This window comes from Artemia sp. Qi Xiang Cuo, chromosome 8 (assembly GCF_049724085.1).
Source record: "Artemia sp. Qi Xiang Cuo chromosome 8, ASM4972408v1, whole genome shotgun sequence".
In the NCBI taxonomy this organism is placed as follows: domain Eukaryota; kingdom Metazoa; phylum Arthropoda; class Branchiopoda; order Anostraca; family Artemiidae; genus Artemia; species Artemia sp. Qi Xiang Cuo.
Genome location: NC_142801.1, coordinates 19,030,902 through 19,045,840, shown reverse-complemented (window position 1 = coordinate 19,045,840; position 14,939 = coordinate 19,030,902). Strand labels below are relative to the sequence as shown.

The 14,939-nt window shown below is 37.4% G+C and overlaps 1 protein-coding gene across 6 annotated transcripts in view; it reads left to right on the top strand.

The window, feature by feature from the left end:
- Positions 1 to 14,939, top strand: part of LOC148949215 (transmembrane protein 47) — a 103,842-nt gene that overhangs the window by 48,872 nt on the left and 40,031 nt on the right. For 3 of the 6 annotated variants that reach the window (XM_089093267.1, XM_089093268.1, XM_089093270.1), the window contains exon 2: positions 4,034 to 4,220. In XM_089093267.1, the coding sequence (XP_088949393.1) occupies positions 4,034 to 4,220 (187 nt within the window). Of the gene's footprint in view, positions 1 to 199; positions 303 to 2,505; positions 2,644 to 4,033; positions 4,221 to 14,939 lie in introns of those variants that run through there. The other 3 variants (XM_089093266.1, XM_089093265.1, XM_089093269.1) reach the window with 3 other exon arrangements.

The following is a 14,939-nucleotide window of genomic DNA, read 5'->3' as shown; positions in this document are numbered from 1 at the left end:
TCTGACTCGTAAAAACGTAACAAAAATGGATAGAAACGAATTTTGTTTGCGTTTTCTGAGGTTTTTTTGTGTAACCCCCCCATAAACTTTTTTTAGTAAGCCTCCCCCCCCCGAAAAAAAAAATCCTGGATACGGCCTTGACTCTAATGTAAAAAATATTGCTGGCAAAGTGTATCCGCTTAAACATTATTGTCCTTCAGTTTAGGGCCAAACGAAAAGCAGATCGTCCCCGAATAGTTGTAAGCAGATTGTGATGGAGGAGGAGCGTACACTGTGTTGTTCTCAGACGGTTTAGTGCTACAGTGAGTAGTTAGTAGTTGTAGTTCACTTTTATGAACCTCGTTTTTATTAAGCTAGGTGCCCATAGAAAGCGAATTTTTTTTCACAGACGAATTCGTGAGTTCGCATCACGACAGCGAATTTGCGTGGTATGCCTCATAGAGCGCGAAATTTCAAATATGATTTCTAAAAGACAGAAACAAAAGATGTGTGGATTGTTACTGCTTTTGTCTTTAAGACTTCGGAGAGATAAGCTGAAATGATCAAGAAAGTTCTGGGTGAGACATTGTCCTGTTTACCACTTTAGAAGTTTCTTGTATTTCGTCTTGCCAATATCTATCATGAGAATAAGATTCGACTCGGAGTTGAAAGGTGCGAACTGATAATTTTTCACGTGCGAAGCTGAAAATGTTCGCCTGACGACGACGAATTTGCCTAGAGTCAGTGAATTCGCTTTCTGTGGGCACCTAGCTTTAGAGCCACGATGCAGCTCAGCCGCGATAATTCTAAAGGCGTTAAGTTAAAAGTCGTAAATTTCATATATGAGAGAGGCAGAGACGAAAAACTCTCAACTATTAATAATTCTGTTGTTTGAAGAATTGTAGGTTTTGAACAGTTTTAAGATAAATCAAGGGGATTAAAATTCAAAAGTAAAAAGAAAATTTAGGTAGTTGTGTGTAACCACTCCCCCGATGGAGGAAACACTATAATAACACAAAAGTAGTTTTATTAAATTTTGCATCCAACAGTCTTTCCAAATGTAATCTCCCTACCGTGACAATTCCTTTCCCTCCCCTGGCGGGGCCAGATGTCGTCCTAGAATACATCTATACTCAAAACTTGGGATAACATTGAATAAAATGAAAGCGACCTTGAAAGTAGGATTAATAAACATATTTTGTATATTATAAAGTAAAAAATTGTTACTATAGTGCTTACTCGTGGAATTGTGCATATATCTAGGGCTATAACTGTCCCCATTAGGGCTAGAGGGTATAATTCCTCTTTTAGGGAAATAGGGGGAATGATTGCACACTACAACCAAAAAATAAAGGTCAAAAACCAACAAAAAGACAAGTTCTTCCTCTTTAGCATTATAATCCTTGAGCTTTACTGTTACTAAACTTCATTTTGGTAGCAGCCTAGTATGCCCCCTTTCATGAAATAAACGCCGCAATGCCAAAACTGTTCCTTCGTTATTCCCCAAAAATTTATATTTATCGGATTATTAAAGTCGCTTCTGATTTAACTGACTCCCCGGTTTAACACCTAAACATAACCCTAGGCTGTGTCGAGGATTTTACTAATTTTCCTGGTTTGCATTTTTTTTTTCGGTACTTTTATATATGTATTGGATTAACGACGATTTTTGGTACTAAGGTCCTTGTGTAGGCCCTGCATCGGCCCAAATTTTCTCCAAGAGAGTGGGGCAAGTACTATCAGGAGAATTTTTTTTACCCGGATTATTTCCAAAACACATTTAAAATTTGTCTATATCTATTTTTGTTAATCTTACACAGGTACACAATTTCTAGACGGTGTGGGGGGTCAAACCCGGTACCCATCCTGGATACGATCTTGACTACTGGGTAAAGTTCTAGTTGGGGTGCTTTCGGCCATTTTGGTAAGTAGTTGATTTATTTGAATGAAGCTTTCAGGAATGAATCCAGGTCCTAAAATATACTCCATGAAGATTTTATCAAGCTACTGTCTCTGCTCTTTCCTTATTTCTAGGTTTTCGGGCTGAAACGCCATTAAAGGGTGGGATATGGAAAAAATATAGAATTTTAAAGGTAGAAAAGGAAGCAGGATTTTATTTAGGGGGTATCTTAGAGCAGGGGATGACAGCTTAATTAAAGTGCAAAAACTAGGCAATTTAAAAAAAATGAGAATTATAGAGACATTCTTAAAAACTCGTGAGATCTTGGGGAGAGATATGGGCTTGAAGGTCTCCTTCCCCTCTATACGAACCTGCTTAAGGGATCATGTAGCACATACACATACAAAATCTAAAATGTACAGAAAATATGAATGAAAATAAACGGGACTAATGAATCTGAGCCAATTAGCGGGATTATGCCTCCCCCACCACTTGCTCACGACGATGAACCTCAGCAAACTCTTGGAAGTAATTGATTACGAATAGGGGTGGTCTTCTGTGGAGGGTAAAAATATTAGCATGCAATAGCTCAAGGACCATAATAGTTATAATTACTTTTATAACAGACATTATTGATACCATGCCGCAACCTGGTTTACGAGTGATGAACTCTAATGGATAATTTTGAAGTTCGTGAAACAAAAGTTGTGTCAACAGTAAACAAGGTGGATAAGTACCTTGCTAAGAGGCTTCGAGATGAAAAGGTAAGGTTGTCTTCAAGGGCGTATCAAGGATTTTTGTTCGGGGGAGGGTGTGTGATCGGGAGAGAAGGTTTTTACGTTAAGTATTTAAGTCAGACAAAAATTTGGGGGAGGGGTTTCAAACCGTGAGCCTCCCCCCTCCCTGTATACGGCCTTGGTTGTTTTCTAGGAATTGTTTTAAGTTTGTGTCCAAAGCCCTGTGTAATAAACGTCTAGTGTTTTTTTCATCTCTATGCTAATAAAAACCGGTCCCTCCCCTTCGAAAAACCGGTCCTTCCCTCGTAAAGTTCTGAAAAGGTTACGTTGGGCCAGTATATATAGGCCTATATGTTTTTTCTTGTGACATTGTATATGACCAGTTTGTCAATTTTATTTTTCTTCGTAGTCTCCAATTTTGTAGGCTAGTAAAATCTTTCAGTTTAGTTGAATTTGGCAAAACATAACCTGAATACCTTCTAACATTTAACCTCTTTGAATAAATAGCCTTCCCCTTCGTGGTAAATACGTTACCAAGAACAAGGATAGTAACGGAAGCATTAGAGACAACTAGGGACTTGACTTCAGATCTTTGGTTTCTACAAATTTTGAATTTTCTTAGAGTTGGGACTGGGGAGGATTGGATTGAATATAAAGAGGTACATGCCCCCCTGTCTTTTCCAATTTACACTACCGGTGACGAGCGCTAATTAGGGGGCAGGAAGTGGAGGTAATTGCCTTAGCTCCTGTATTTTAAAAAATACTATTTTCTGATGTTTTCATGAAACAAATCGAAAAAGTTGCCTTACATTTTCAAAAATATAGTATTTTTATTTCAATTTTGCAAATATAAAATTTTAGCCCTCCTACGCTAATTTTTTGGGAATTGACGCCCATGGAAAGAATAGATCTACCTCAAGGGTCGCGAGGACGAAGGTCTGGTGAAAGAGGTAGAGGATGATGTAGCTAGTTTTCACAAAAAAACTAGCTTACATTGCCCTATAGTTTTTAACATGCTTCACACCTGAATATCCCCATCTGCCTAATAGTATCATAAAATTGTTCTCAGTCATACTCTTCAGCATATTTCCCACCAACTAATGATGTTGTCAGGTTTTGAAAATACGTTTGCCCCTCCTCCCCTAGATTTTGTGAAGTAACGTCTCTCATAAGATATCCGTTGCCAGAAAGCCATTAGGTCATAGCATAAAAAAAAAAAACACAAATAGATTTTTGAAAAAATTATCCTTCATCATTCTACAGTTTTTAACGTGCTTCATGCGTGAATATCCCCAGCAACATTTGTTAGACCCACACCCTATGATGTTGCCTCTTAAATCAGTCAATGATTTAAATCTTGAACGATGAAACATAATTTAAACAAGGTAATAGTTTTAATTACCTCATTGCATTGTAGGTGATAGCATTCATATGCGGCATGCTTGTTGTGGTACTTATGGTGATGGCATTGACTAGCACAGACTGGCTAATGGCACAAGGATGGCGTCAAGGACTGTTTTACCATTGTATTGACAATTCCGCTGAACGCCCATTGCCATTTGGATTGGCTGGAGATCCTGGTTGCTACAGAGCAAGAGATGTTGGTAATATAGTTAAATTTATTTTATAAACAGTGTGATCTTCAGAATTAAAACAAATTCAGAAAAAAAAATATAAAAATAGTGATGAAACCCAGTGTGTTTGAGATATTCCTGAACAATTGTAGCTAAGAACCAGAGTTTTAAATAAAAACTCTTTTTTACGAAATTATATAAATTCAAGCAAACTTAGATTTAAAGGTATTTATTGGAAATCTTAAATTCGTAAACAGTTGTAAGCCTTATAACTGAGATTTTAGTTTATACAAACACTATTGATGTCACTATAATTATTTGTTTCTTATATGCTGTATTTGATGGTCTAGTTTTTAATGCAACTACTGCCCTTCTTGTGTGTGTTTTCCACCTTTATTTAAAACTAAGCAGATTTTCTCAGGCTCATACTTTTGATGACTTACTTTAAACTTGATGAAGTTTACATATTTAGAATCACCATAAAAGCTAATTGGCTACATTGGACATAAACGGTGGTACGTGTAAAATTTTAAGAAATTGCAGTTTAGAGTTACCGTGAATAATGATCCTGCCTAGTATGTGCTCAAACATTGGTATCAATTGTGGAAGAAGGGGGCCTCTGCCCTCCCTAGATTTTGAAAACTGCCTCTATGGGGGGTATTTTTATTGAAAACTGCCCTTTTTTGTACTTTCATTGAAAAATTGAAAAAAATGACAAATTTGTCCTCACTAGGTATTGACAAATATGTTTTCCCCACCCCATATTTTTGTGAATTGGTGCCCCTGGCTCAGCCAGGTAAAGTTTATTTTCGATGCAAATGCATGTTAAAGTTAGGTTAAGGATGCAATTCTGACTATAGAGGTAAGTTTATTTCTTAGCTACATGAATTGCCCGTTAATATAAACATTATCCGAATTTTCTATCCGGGGCTTTTTTGGACAATCTTTTTCAGAAGTGTCAATGGCTTTTCAGAAATGTCCAGCCGACACTGAAGGACCGATAGCAATACAAAAACGAGGAATTATTTTTCCAGTGGAGGGAATTTATTCATGAACAACTCCAGATACAGCAAAACTGCTTTTTAAATGCTTAAAGTTCGAACAGGACTTGAACACCGCCTCTTATACAATACATCTGGTAACAAGGATTAACAATTAATTAAATACATAATTAGCACCAGCTTCACTTTAATACTAACTTATATTAGAACTATCAATTTGCTTTCCTTTCTCCTTAAGCCCTGAAATAGGAGACAAAAATTAGGTGATTCAGAATTTATTTATTCAGATAAAAAAGATAGCCAGGGAGTAGGCCTCGTGATGAATAAGGTGGGAATCAGATCCAACACTTGCGGTCATATATCATTTTGAAACGAAATTGTGCCAATGCTACAACTCTTCTGTGATGTACTCTGCACAACAGTGCAGCTAGAAATTAATATTAAGCCTCGCCCTTCACGCTCTTCGCAAGTCCAAAAAATTTGTAAGCACTTGTGATTTGAAGAATAAAGCACTTTCCTAATTGATTCCTGCCTTGTCTTTGTCTAGCGATCTGTGACACCTTTTCTTGCTTTGTGGTTCATTGGCTAAAAAATGGTTGAAGAGCACTGATCTAGACAGCTAAATTTTTCGAAGCTAGGTCTGCTTGTTTTCCTTATTTGGTTTTTATTCAGTTCGAATTTTTGGGTAATATTTATTCAGTCCTGAATGTTCGGACTATTCAGTTAGCTAAGAAACAAACTTACCTCTATAGTCAGAATTGCATCCTGAATCCCAATTTAACATTCATTTGCATCGGAAATGAAGTTTACCCCCACCCCCATATATCAACTCAGGGTATATTCTAATTCAGGGAATATATTTGCAAATTAAGGGGATAGGGGTAAAGTTCATTTCTGATGAAATTTAATGTTAATTTTGGATTCAGGATGCAATTCTGATCTTGATGAACAGGAGATGTTTGAACTTCAAACTTTGAAAGTTATACATACATTAGCCCAAATCATTAACAAGAAGGAAATGACTAAACACGGGATTTTATAGGAACAATGCGATGTCAAACATAAACACAACATAGGTTTCCCTGGGTCTAATGGCTAAAAATGAGAATTTTACTTGGTCTGATCGACGGTGAACATAAACCCTTTCCGCATGGCCCAAAAAATTCCTGTTTTGTCATATTGTTCTTGTATGTTTTTAGCCAACCATTTAAAAATCCCTACTAAAATTGAGGTTGAACGTGCTTGGTGAAGTGGAATTTTTATTATTATTTTTAATCAGAAAAGTCGGCGCGCCGCCGGTCTAAAATCGGCGGCGCGCCGTAAAAAAAATTTCGGCGCGCCTGGCGGCGCGCCGCCACCCATACTCAATCACACATTCGCCGCCGTCATTTCGGCGTGGCGCGGCTTCGGGGACTACCTGATTTAGTATATATAGGGGTGGGGGTAAAGTTCATTTCCGATGCGAATGCATGTTAAATTTAGGTTAAGGATGCAATTCTGACTATAGAGGTAAGTTTATTTCTTAGCTACCTGAATTGCCCGTTAATATAAAGATTGTCCGAATTTTCTATCCAGGGCTTTGTTGGACAATCTTTTTTCTTAACTCGTAAGAAGTAGGTAAGTATACCAGAAGTTAAGGGGAATGTTGGGGATATTGTACAACTCTTGATATTTTTGGGGGGAGGGGACAGTGGGATCCATCTCTCTCCCGACCCTATTTGTAAGGCGTAAATGATAAGCTGAAACATCTATTTCACAGGGGCTAAATATAGTAAGGGCTGCTCCCTCAAGAATTCTAAACGTAAATTTTATATAATGAAAGGTTAAAAACCTCAATCTCATTCAAAAGTAGTTTGGCAACAATAGTGACACAATGTCAGATTCCCCTGTAAAAGATGATCGCAAGTGTCGATTATAAATCTAAAGCGAAAGCTGAGCATTTCTAATTATGAATAATATTTTACAGCTAATTGCGCGGAATGCATGACCAACCATTGTATGCAAATAAGTTCTAAGTCTAAAATATTTTTCCATAATTCACTATGATGAACAATAGAAACAGGTCTCTGAATCAATAGAAATACCAGTAAAAAATATATATATAAAATGAACGTCTATTTACTAAACGCTGATAACGTATTTGTATGTATTAACCATAAGCGGTATGGGATTATAAGGATAGGATAGATGGGACTTCCTCGGCCTCCCTCCAACTCTCTGTGTTTTTCATTGTCAACTTGGATGTATTTAACAAGTTCTGTGGCTTGAATAGAAATCCAGTCTCAAACGACTGAACTGGTGAGTATATTTCCGCTCAACATATCATAGGCTCATACTGCCGAAAATCAAGGAACATAATTGGACCGGAAATATTTTTTGGCTGAATTAACCAAAGTCTTTTTCGTGTTGGCGTGTTTTAAAATAGCGTGTAATATAATAATATAATATAAAATAGGAATGGGCCATATTGGCCCGAGATTTGACTCTGTTTGGGGATTGAATCTCCTTTGGTATAATAATAATAACGTTTGAACGGAAGCCTTAAATTAATTATCAAGACAGGAGAATATCCCCCCCCTCCATCTCTATTTGTTGCTCATTGTTTAATTGGATGTACTTCTGTCAAGAAGCTGTTAACCAAAGCCATTAGTCCTTCTCCGCAAATTCAGCCTCTTTCCAGTTCAAGAAAATTCAGATAATCCCCGAATGGGATGGGAGAAGGTTATCAGGAAGGATTAAGGGCAGTTAAGACTTCTTAGAAGGATGTTAAGAGGGAGGCTCTGAATATATTAGGATGTAGGGGGAGCGTGCGTAGCTGTATTGTCCTTAGGTGGCTTAGTGCTGCGGTGAGCTGTTAGTAGTAGTAGTAGTAGACCTCTTTCTTAATATTTCGAGTCCCCCACTAGCCAAGATAGATGCAAAGTCCTATACCATTGAAAATTGATTTAGTTTATTGCTAATTTTGCTACTATTCTGTGAAAGACTACATTTCTGTGATCAGGTTTTAGCAATAAAATTTTTGAATTAACCCTTTTTGGCAGGCTTCAGGTAAATCTAAATAGTATCTTGGTGCATTTAATACCCCTTTTACTGAAGAAGAAGAAGACTACTACGATTTTAGCTGCTATATGTTAAGGCGTAAAAAGATTCGAATTAAAGAGGCAATTGATTTACTAGCGGTAATGTTAAACTGCTAGTTATGATCCTTATATCAACTTCTCTTAGAAGTTAGCCTATACGCTATAGGTAATTTTATTTTTAAGTTTCGGATGCCCGGGGATAAGACTTTTCATCCAAATGTATCATTGGCTTTTGTTTTGTCTGTAACTTTATAGGATATGAAATATATTATGAGAGTAACATAAGAGGCCTACCGTAGTTGGAGCTGTAGCTGCAATCTAGTAAAGGTCAAACTACGGGCCACAGTAGCCGAAAGTTTAAAAATACGTTCCTATGAGAAAAATGTCTAGTGCGGAAAAATTTATCGTTCAATCTCGATTGAGGAATGTTAACTATTATTTCCGTTCTTCTTAATAGTAAAAGTTTATTGTGAAGATAAATTCATGGAAATTTTGAAGAAGATCTTGAAACCTCTGAAAAATTGCGTAAAAAAAGATGCTTTCAGCCCCCCCCCATTTTAAAAACCTGAGAAATTACATTTTAGCTTTCGTAGCAAACTGGTATATCCCCTTTTTCTGGTTTATTAATAAACCGTTATTCAAATTTCTTCCTTCTCGATTTTTCCCGATTTTCCCTAATGTCTTTCCAAGCAGATGTTGACTAGATTAACGAGAAGAGGAATAATCCCTTAATAAACCAATTAAAGCTTAAAATAAAACACACCAGACGATAACTAGAGACACTGGAATAATTATTTAATAAACAGATATAAGGGATGAGTTCATGGGTGTAGGGAGGGGGAGCAGGGGGGGCAGATGCCCCCCTAGACCTTCAAATTTACATTAGATATGGCTGAAAAAGCAGATGGTTGGAAAATCAGTTGATAAAAGGCCCCCCATCACACTATTGACTGCCCCCCCCCCCTAGACAATATGCTGCCTACGCCCATGGATGAATTTACTCTTAGTCTGTTCATAATTAATCAAAATGAAAATACAAAGTATTGATACTCAGGTATCATCCATACACTACCTGAACAGCATCACAGATTTACTGTCATCGATGAACGATGCTGCATATTGATTAATCATTGCATGACAGTCATTTATCATCTGGTGAAAGGCGAAGTAATTCAACCATGTCAGTCATAGTTATGGGGTGTTCCCATTTGAGCGCTTTCCCATTTGAGCGCCACGGAATTTTGTTCCATTTGAGCGCCACGGAATTTTGTTCCCATTTGAGCGCCACGGAGTACCATTTGAGCGCCAAACCCAAAATTGTGATTTTGCGGTGGATGAAGCGTGGTTTGCTGCCACATTGACCTGTACAAATATTTATTGCCACGAAGACAACGAACAAAACTGAGGATTTTATTGGGTCAATGGTTGTGAAATAACTCTGTACTGAGAGTTAAGAAGCTAAACGTTTGTTAAGCTTGTGAAGAATATAAGTGAAGATTTTACGCACGTTCATAGGGTAAGAACTGATTGCCGCTGAAGAAGGTTTGCTCGTCAAGTCGAAATATTCGGCTCTTTTTTTAGAGTTATTTCACAACGATCGTTTAGAAATGGAACGAAATCACCCAACAATCGTGCCAAAAACGGATAATTCAAATTAATATATTGGTAAAAATACAAACAAAAACTGCTAATATCACACATCCGGCGAAATGTTATGTGCGACACCCAAGAGAAGCTCGTCTGCTGTTCGAGTTCCAGCCCTGTACTCCGTCGACAGCTTTTCGAGTCGTTCGTTCAGCCTTGCATACTTCTTGTTCGTCCGCTGGATGACATGACCCTGGAGTAGCTGTGTCCTTGCAGAATCGACGACTGCTTGTTCTTCCTTCAGGAAAGAGATAAACTGCCACAAGTTCGGGTGGTAGCGACCGACTCTTCGGTTAAACCGCATGTGCCATGATTCGAGGTCGTTGTTTGTCCTTCGCTGGATGCCGTAGACTGACCAGAAATGAGGAGGACATTGGTCGAACCACTGACGGCTGAAGTAAGTGACAAACGGACGAGCCGAAGGCCAGGTACGAACGATGTGAGAAATGATTGGACCAGAATTGATTCTGACGATCGCTGGAGGTAGGAACGCCAGAGCCAGAAGCTTTCGAACGTAGAGGTTGAAGTCTGCATCGGTCATGTACAGCTCACGGACTGAGTGACGCCCCAAGTTTCTGATTACTGCTTGGCAAAAGTGGAAGTAACACCCACGGTGCTTGGCGGCCGGAAAAACTTGCTTCACGGATGTCAGCAGACCGGTCTCAAAATCAGAGACGACGGTCGGAGTTATGCAGAGGGTGTTAGAAATGAATGCAGGCTTGATTCTGCTGACACTTCCCCTTGTCATCTTAATGATAATCAGGATAATATATAATGACTATCAAGTTTCTTAAACAGTTCAGTAATGCATGATATGGCGGTCAAGCAGTTAGGCTTGAAGGTGTGCTTAAAGTATGTCGAGATTGTTTTAAGGTATGCGTATTTACACTTGTGCTTGAGACGAGGTGCAGACTGTTCAGCCCAACTCGGCACTCAGGATACACTGGACCATAATATGCCATTGACTTCTGTTTGGAGTGGACGATTTATCAAACAGTTCGTGGTAACGAACTGTAAGTAAGGAGCGACCCGGCTAGATAGTAACCAAAACTCTAAAAAATACCAATAGATTTTTTGCCAGAAGGAAGATCACGGATGCGTGTTTATTTTTTTATTTTTTTATTTTTTTCCAGGATGATCGTATCGACCCAGTAGTCCTAGAATGTCGCGAGAGGGCTCATTCGAACGGAGATTAAAAGTTCTAGTGCCCTTTTTAAGTGACTAAAAAAATGTGAGGGCGATTAGGCCCCCCACCATGCTCATTTTTTCCCAAAGTCATAGGATCAAAATTTTGTCTCTGAGGACGGCTTAATCCTCAACAGTCCCCAGAGGAGGGGCTGCAAGCTATGAACTTTGCCCATTGTTTACATATACTATTGGTTATTAAGAAGTATACAGACGTTTTCAGGAGAAATTTTTTCTGGTGGGGGTAGGGGGAGGTTGTGGGGGTTACGTGGGAGTATATTTCAATGGAAGAATTTTAATGGGGAAACTGACTTTTCCATGAAGGGGGAGCCGGTTTTCCCAGCATTATTTAAAAAATGAACAGAAATTGAATAAAAAAAAGTTTCTTCAACTAAAAGTAAGGAGCAACATTAAAACTTAAAACGAACAGAAATTATTAGGTATATGAGGGGGTTCTCCCCCTCGTGAATACCTCGCTCTTTACGCTAAAATATTTTCAGAAATTTGAAAAGAGCTATTTATTCTAATTAAACGGCCTTTGTGATTCAGCGGTCATTCTGGAAGAATTGGAACAAAATCCGAACATTAGCATAAAGAGCGTGGTATTGAAGAGGGGGCGAACCCCCTCATATACGTAATAATTTCCGTTCGCTCTAAGTTTTAATATTGCTCTTTACTTTTAGTTGAAAAAAACTTGTTTTTTTATTTAATCCTATTAGCGTCCACGCTTCCGGAATGCCCCTCAAACGCTCGAGGTCTTTCTTTGATGTGGTATGTCAAGATTTAGTTTGACCACCTTGCTGTTACTTCCAATGGGAAGGCGACTTAAACGCATGGGACTGGCAAGTCGGGCATTCGCTTGAGCACCAAATAATCCATAAAATATTAAAAGTATTAGCAATATACAACTGGTAGAGATTTTGGGACGACGGCCAACACTGATTTATCCTGTTTGGCGACACTCGGTCACCATGAGAAATCGATGTTTTTTTTAGAATAAGGGAGTGGTAGCATTAATTTTTTTTTTGGGGGGGGAGGGGCACCTCTCTCCAATATTTTCACTGCTTTTTTTTTTTTTTTTTTTTTTTTTTTTTTTTTTTTTTTTTTTTTTTTTTAGCGTTGGCTCATTGAATTGATATTTTTGCATGGTCACTTGCGTTGACAGGTTCAGGATTTTTTTGGGGGGATCATCATATTTTTTGGGGGGAGGGGGTACAAAAAACTTAAAACACATCAAAAATTGCTCATATAAGTTTCTGTTACGTTTTTACGAGTCAGGCAAAATTTCGGGCGGTTAAAATCCAGTAACCGTCCTCCCCTTGGATACGGCCTCGGTCACTAGGCTTATGGGGTTTTAAGAAAAGAGTGGATTCTGTTCCAAATGGCTTTAGTTTTACTCATTGCCGTTATTTAATAGGTTCATTATTATAACTTTTAGGGTGTGTTTCGACCTTTTTTTGAAAATCAGGTAAATTTTCTCAGGCACGTAGCTTTTAATGGGTAAAACTAAACTTAATGAAACTTATACATTTGAAATTAGCATAACAAGCCAATTCTTTTGATATATTCATTGGTATCAAAATTCCATGTTTTAGAGTTTCGGTTTCTGTTGAGCCGGGTCGCTTCTTACTTACAGTTCGTAACCAAGAACTGTTTGATTCGTTACCGCGAACTGTTTGATTGAATTCAGTTAGCTACATCTCCTGGTAGGATCTTTTTACTGCTTGTATGCTATAGTAAAAGTGTTTTCCAGAAAAATATTTGAAAAAAATAGAATAAAAAATAGAAGAAATAGAAAAATAGAGAAAAATAAAAATATTCACTACCTCTGTTTCTAAGTATGCGTAAGACTTCAGCTCTAACTTTTCAGGCCTCTTCTTGATTCACTCTCCCCCCTGAATCCAGCGGCTGATCTAAATTTAGAACTACCTAATCCAGGTCTATTTCTACCATACCAAGTTGCTAACAATGATGGCATCAATTTATGTTGATACACGGAAACATATAGTTGACCTATGAAATTTTCCTGCTAAGGTTTGTTTAGACACATGAAAAGTGTAAAATTATTGCCCTAATATGAGATAAGGTTTGAAAGTGCAAATTAAAGCTTCGAATAAATATAAAGGTAAAACACAAAACATAGAAACAAAAAAGTACTTCAAATGAAGCATAAAAAAAGGTACTATTGCGTTATATGGGCCTTTACAAGGAAACTAGTCATGAAAAACCCGCCCGACGGGTTAACCGCTATAGAGTAATGCAATGCAAAGCGTGATTTTCATTGCGTTTACGATATTTAAACTGTTTTTTTTGGGGTTTAGGGGGGGAGGTACCTTGGTTAGGTTAGGTTATGTTTTTAATATATGCTATGCTTTACCCCCCCCCCCAAATGTGCAAATATAAAACCCATATATATATATATATATATATATATATATATATATATATATATATATATATATATATATATATATATATATATATATATATATATATATATATATATATATATATATATATATATATATATATATATATATAAACTTTAGTGCTTCTAATGGTCAAAACAAATGAGCGTATCCCAAATATTTTTGCTTTTTAAGTCTAGCTAATTCTTGCTAGCTTAGATATATTAGTCTAGAAACTTTACGCTTGAAAGAATATCAAATTTAGGCGAAGGCAGCTTTACTAGCCCACTCCTGAACCACACTCTCTTGGCCTGTCTTCATGCAGAATATATACGGTGCAAATTCCAGCCATAGCAACACCGACCATTGGATGGTCTTTTCAAAACCATAACCCAAATCCAACTGAATAAACATCAAAGATGAGGTGGTTAAATCATAATCATCATCAGCTGTCATGTTTCAAATTTACACCGTGGGAACCCGATTTTATGAATAATGTAGATTCTAACACTATTTCTTTCTCACGTTATATGGATATTTGAAACTAAGTACCTATGACGCCACCACAAAAAAAGGTCCTTTTTATTAATCGTGATGAAGTGAATGTTCCCTCTCTTTGAGTCAATAAAACTGGAACGAATTCATGTTTGGTTGTGCTATAAAAAGGGAAGTGTCAAAAGTCGGTTTTCCAGAGAGAGGGCTTTAAAAGTTGGCTAATGGTAGCTTTTTTAAAAGAAATAAAAAGGCTTTAATGGATAATAAATAATGAAACATAAATAAAGGAGATATCCTTTTTATACCATCCATCAATGTGGCAGGTACTGCATGTTGAAGAGCCATTAAAATCCTGATTTCATACAAATGGTCCTCACTCTTTCGTGTAGTAAAACATCCATTTTGCTCAGTGGATTTCGTGAGGATTAATTTTGATTTTTGAATTCGAATTAAATTCGGTTTTTAACAGTTAATTTTACTTTAATGGGAATTAATTAATTAATCAAAAAACAAAACCGTCACTATCATCTGTGTGCAAATCTGCCCATAGGAGGGATTGGTTGGACCTTAACCTTTGAGAATGATCCAGCGGGCCTCACTTCCAAAGAATATAAAATTCCTAAAAATGTACCTTTTGTATCCCCCACCTACAAAACCAGAAATAATCCTTGGACTCTACCCTGTTGCTAAGGGCCAGAACTAAGAGCCATTAGTGATAGAACGATTTTCTTTTTTTTTTTAGCTGCAAATTTGACTAAGTCCATCCTAAAAGACGGTTAAGAGCACCCTCTATGTTCAAGCATGCAAGAACCACTCTTACAGATGATTCGTTTTGAAAACTTCAATAGGCCCCACAACTTCATTGTTATTGTAAACAGCCTTTATTTTGGTAACGCACATTTTACTGAGTTAGATGCTACCCAGCCCCCTTCCCCC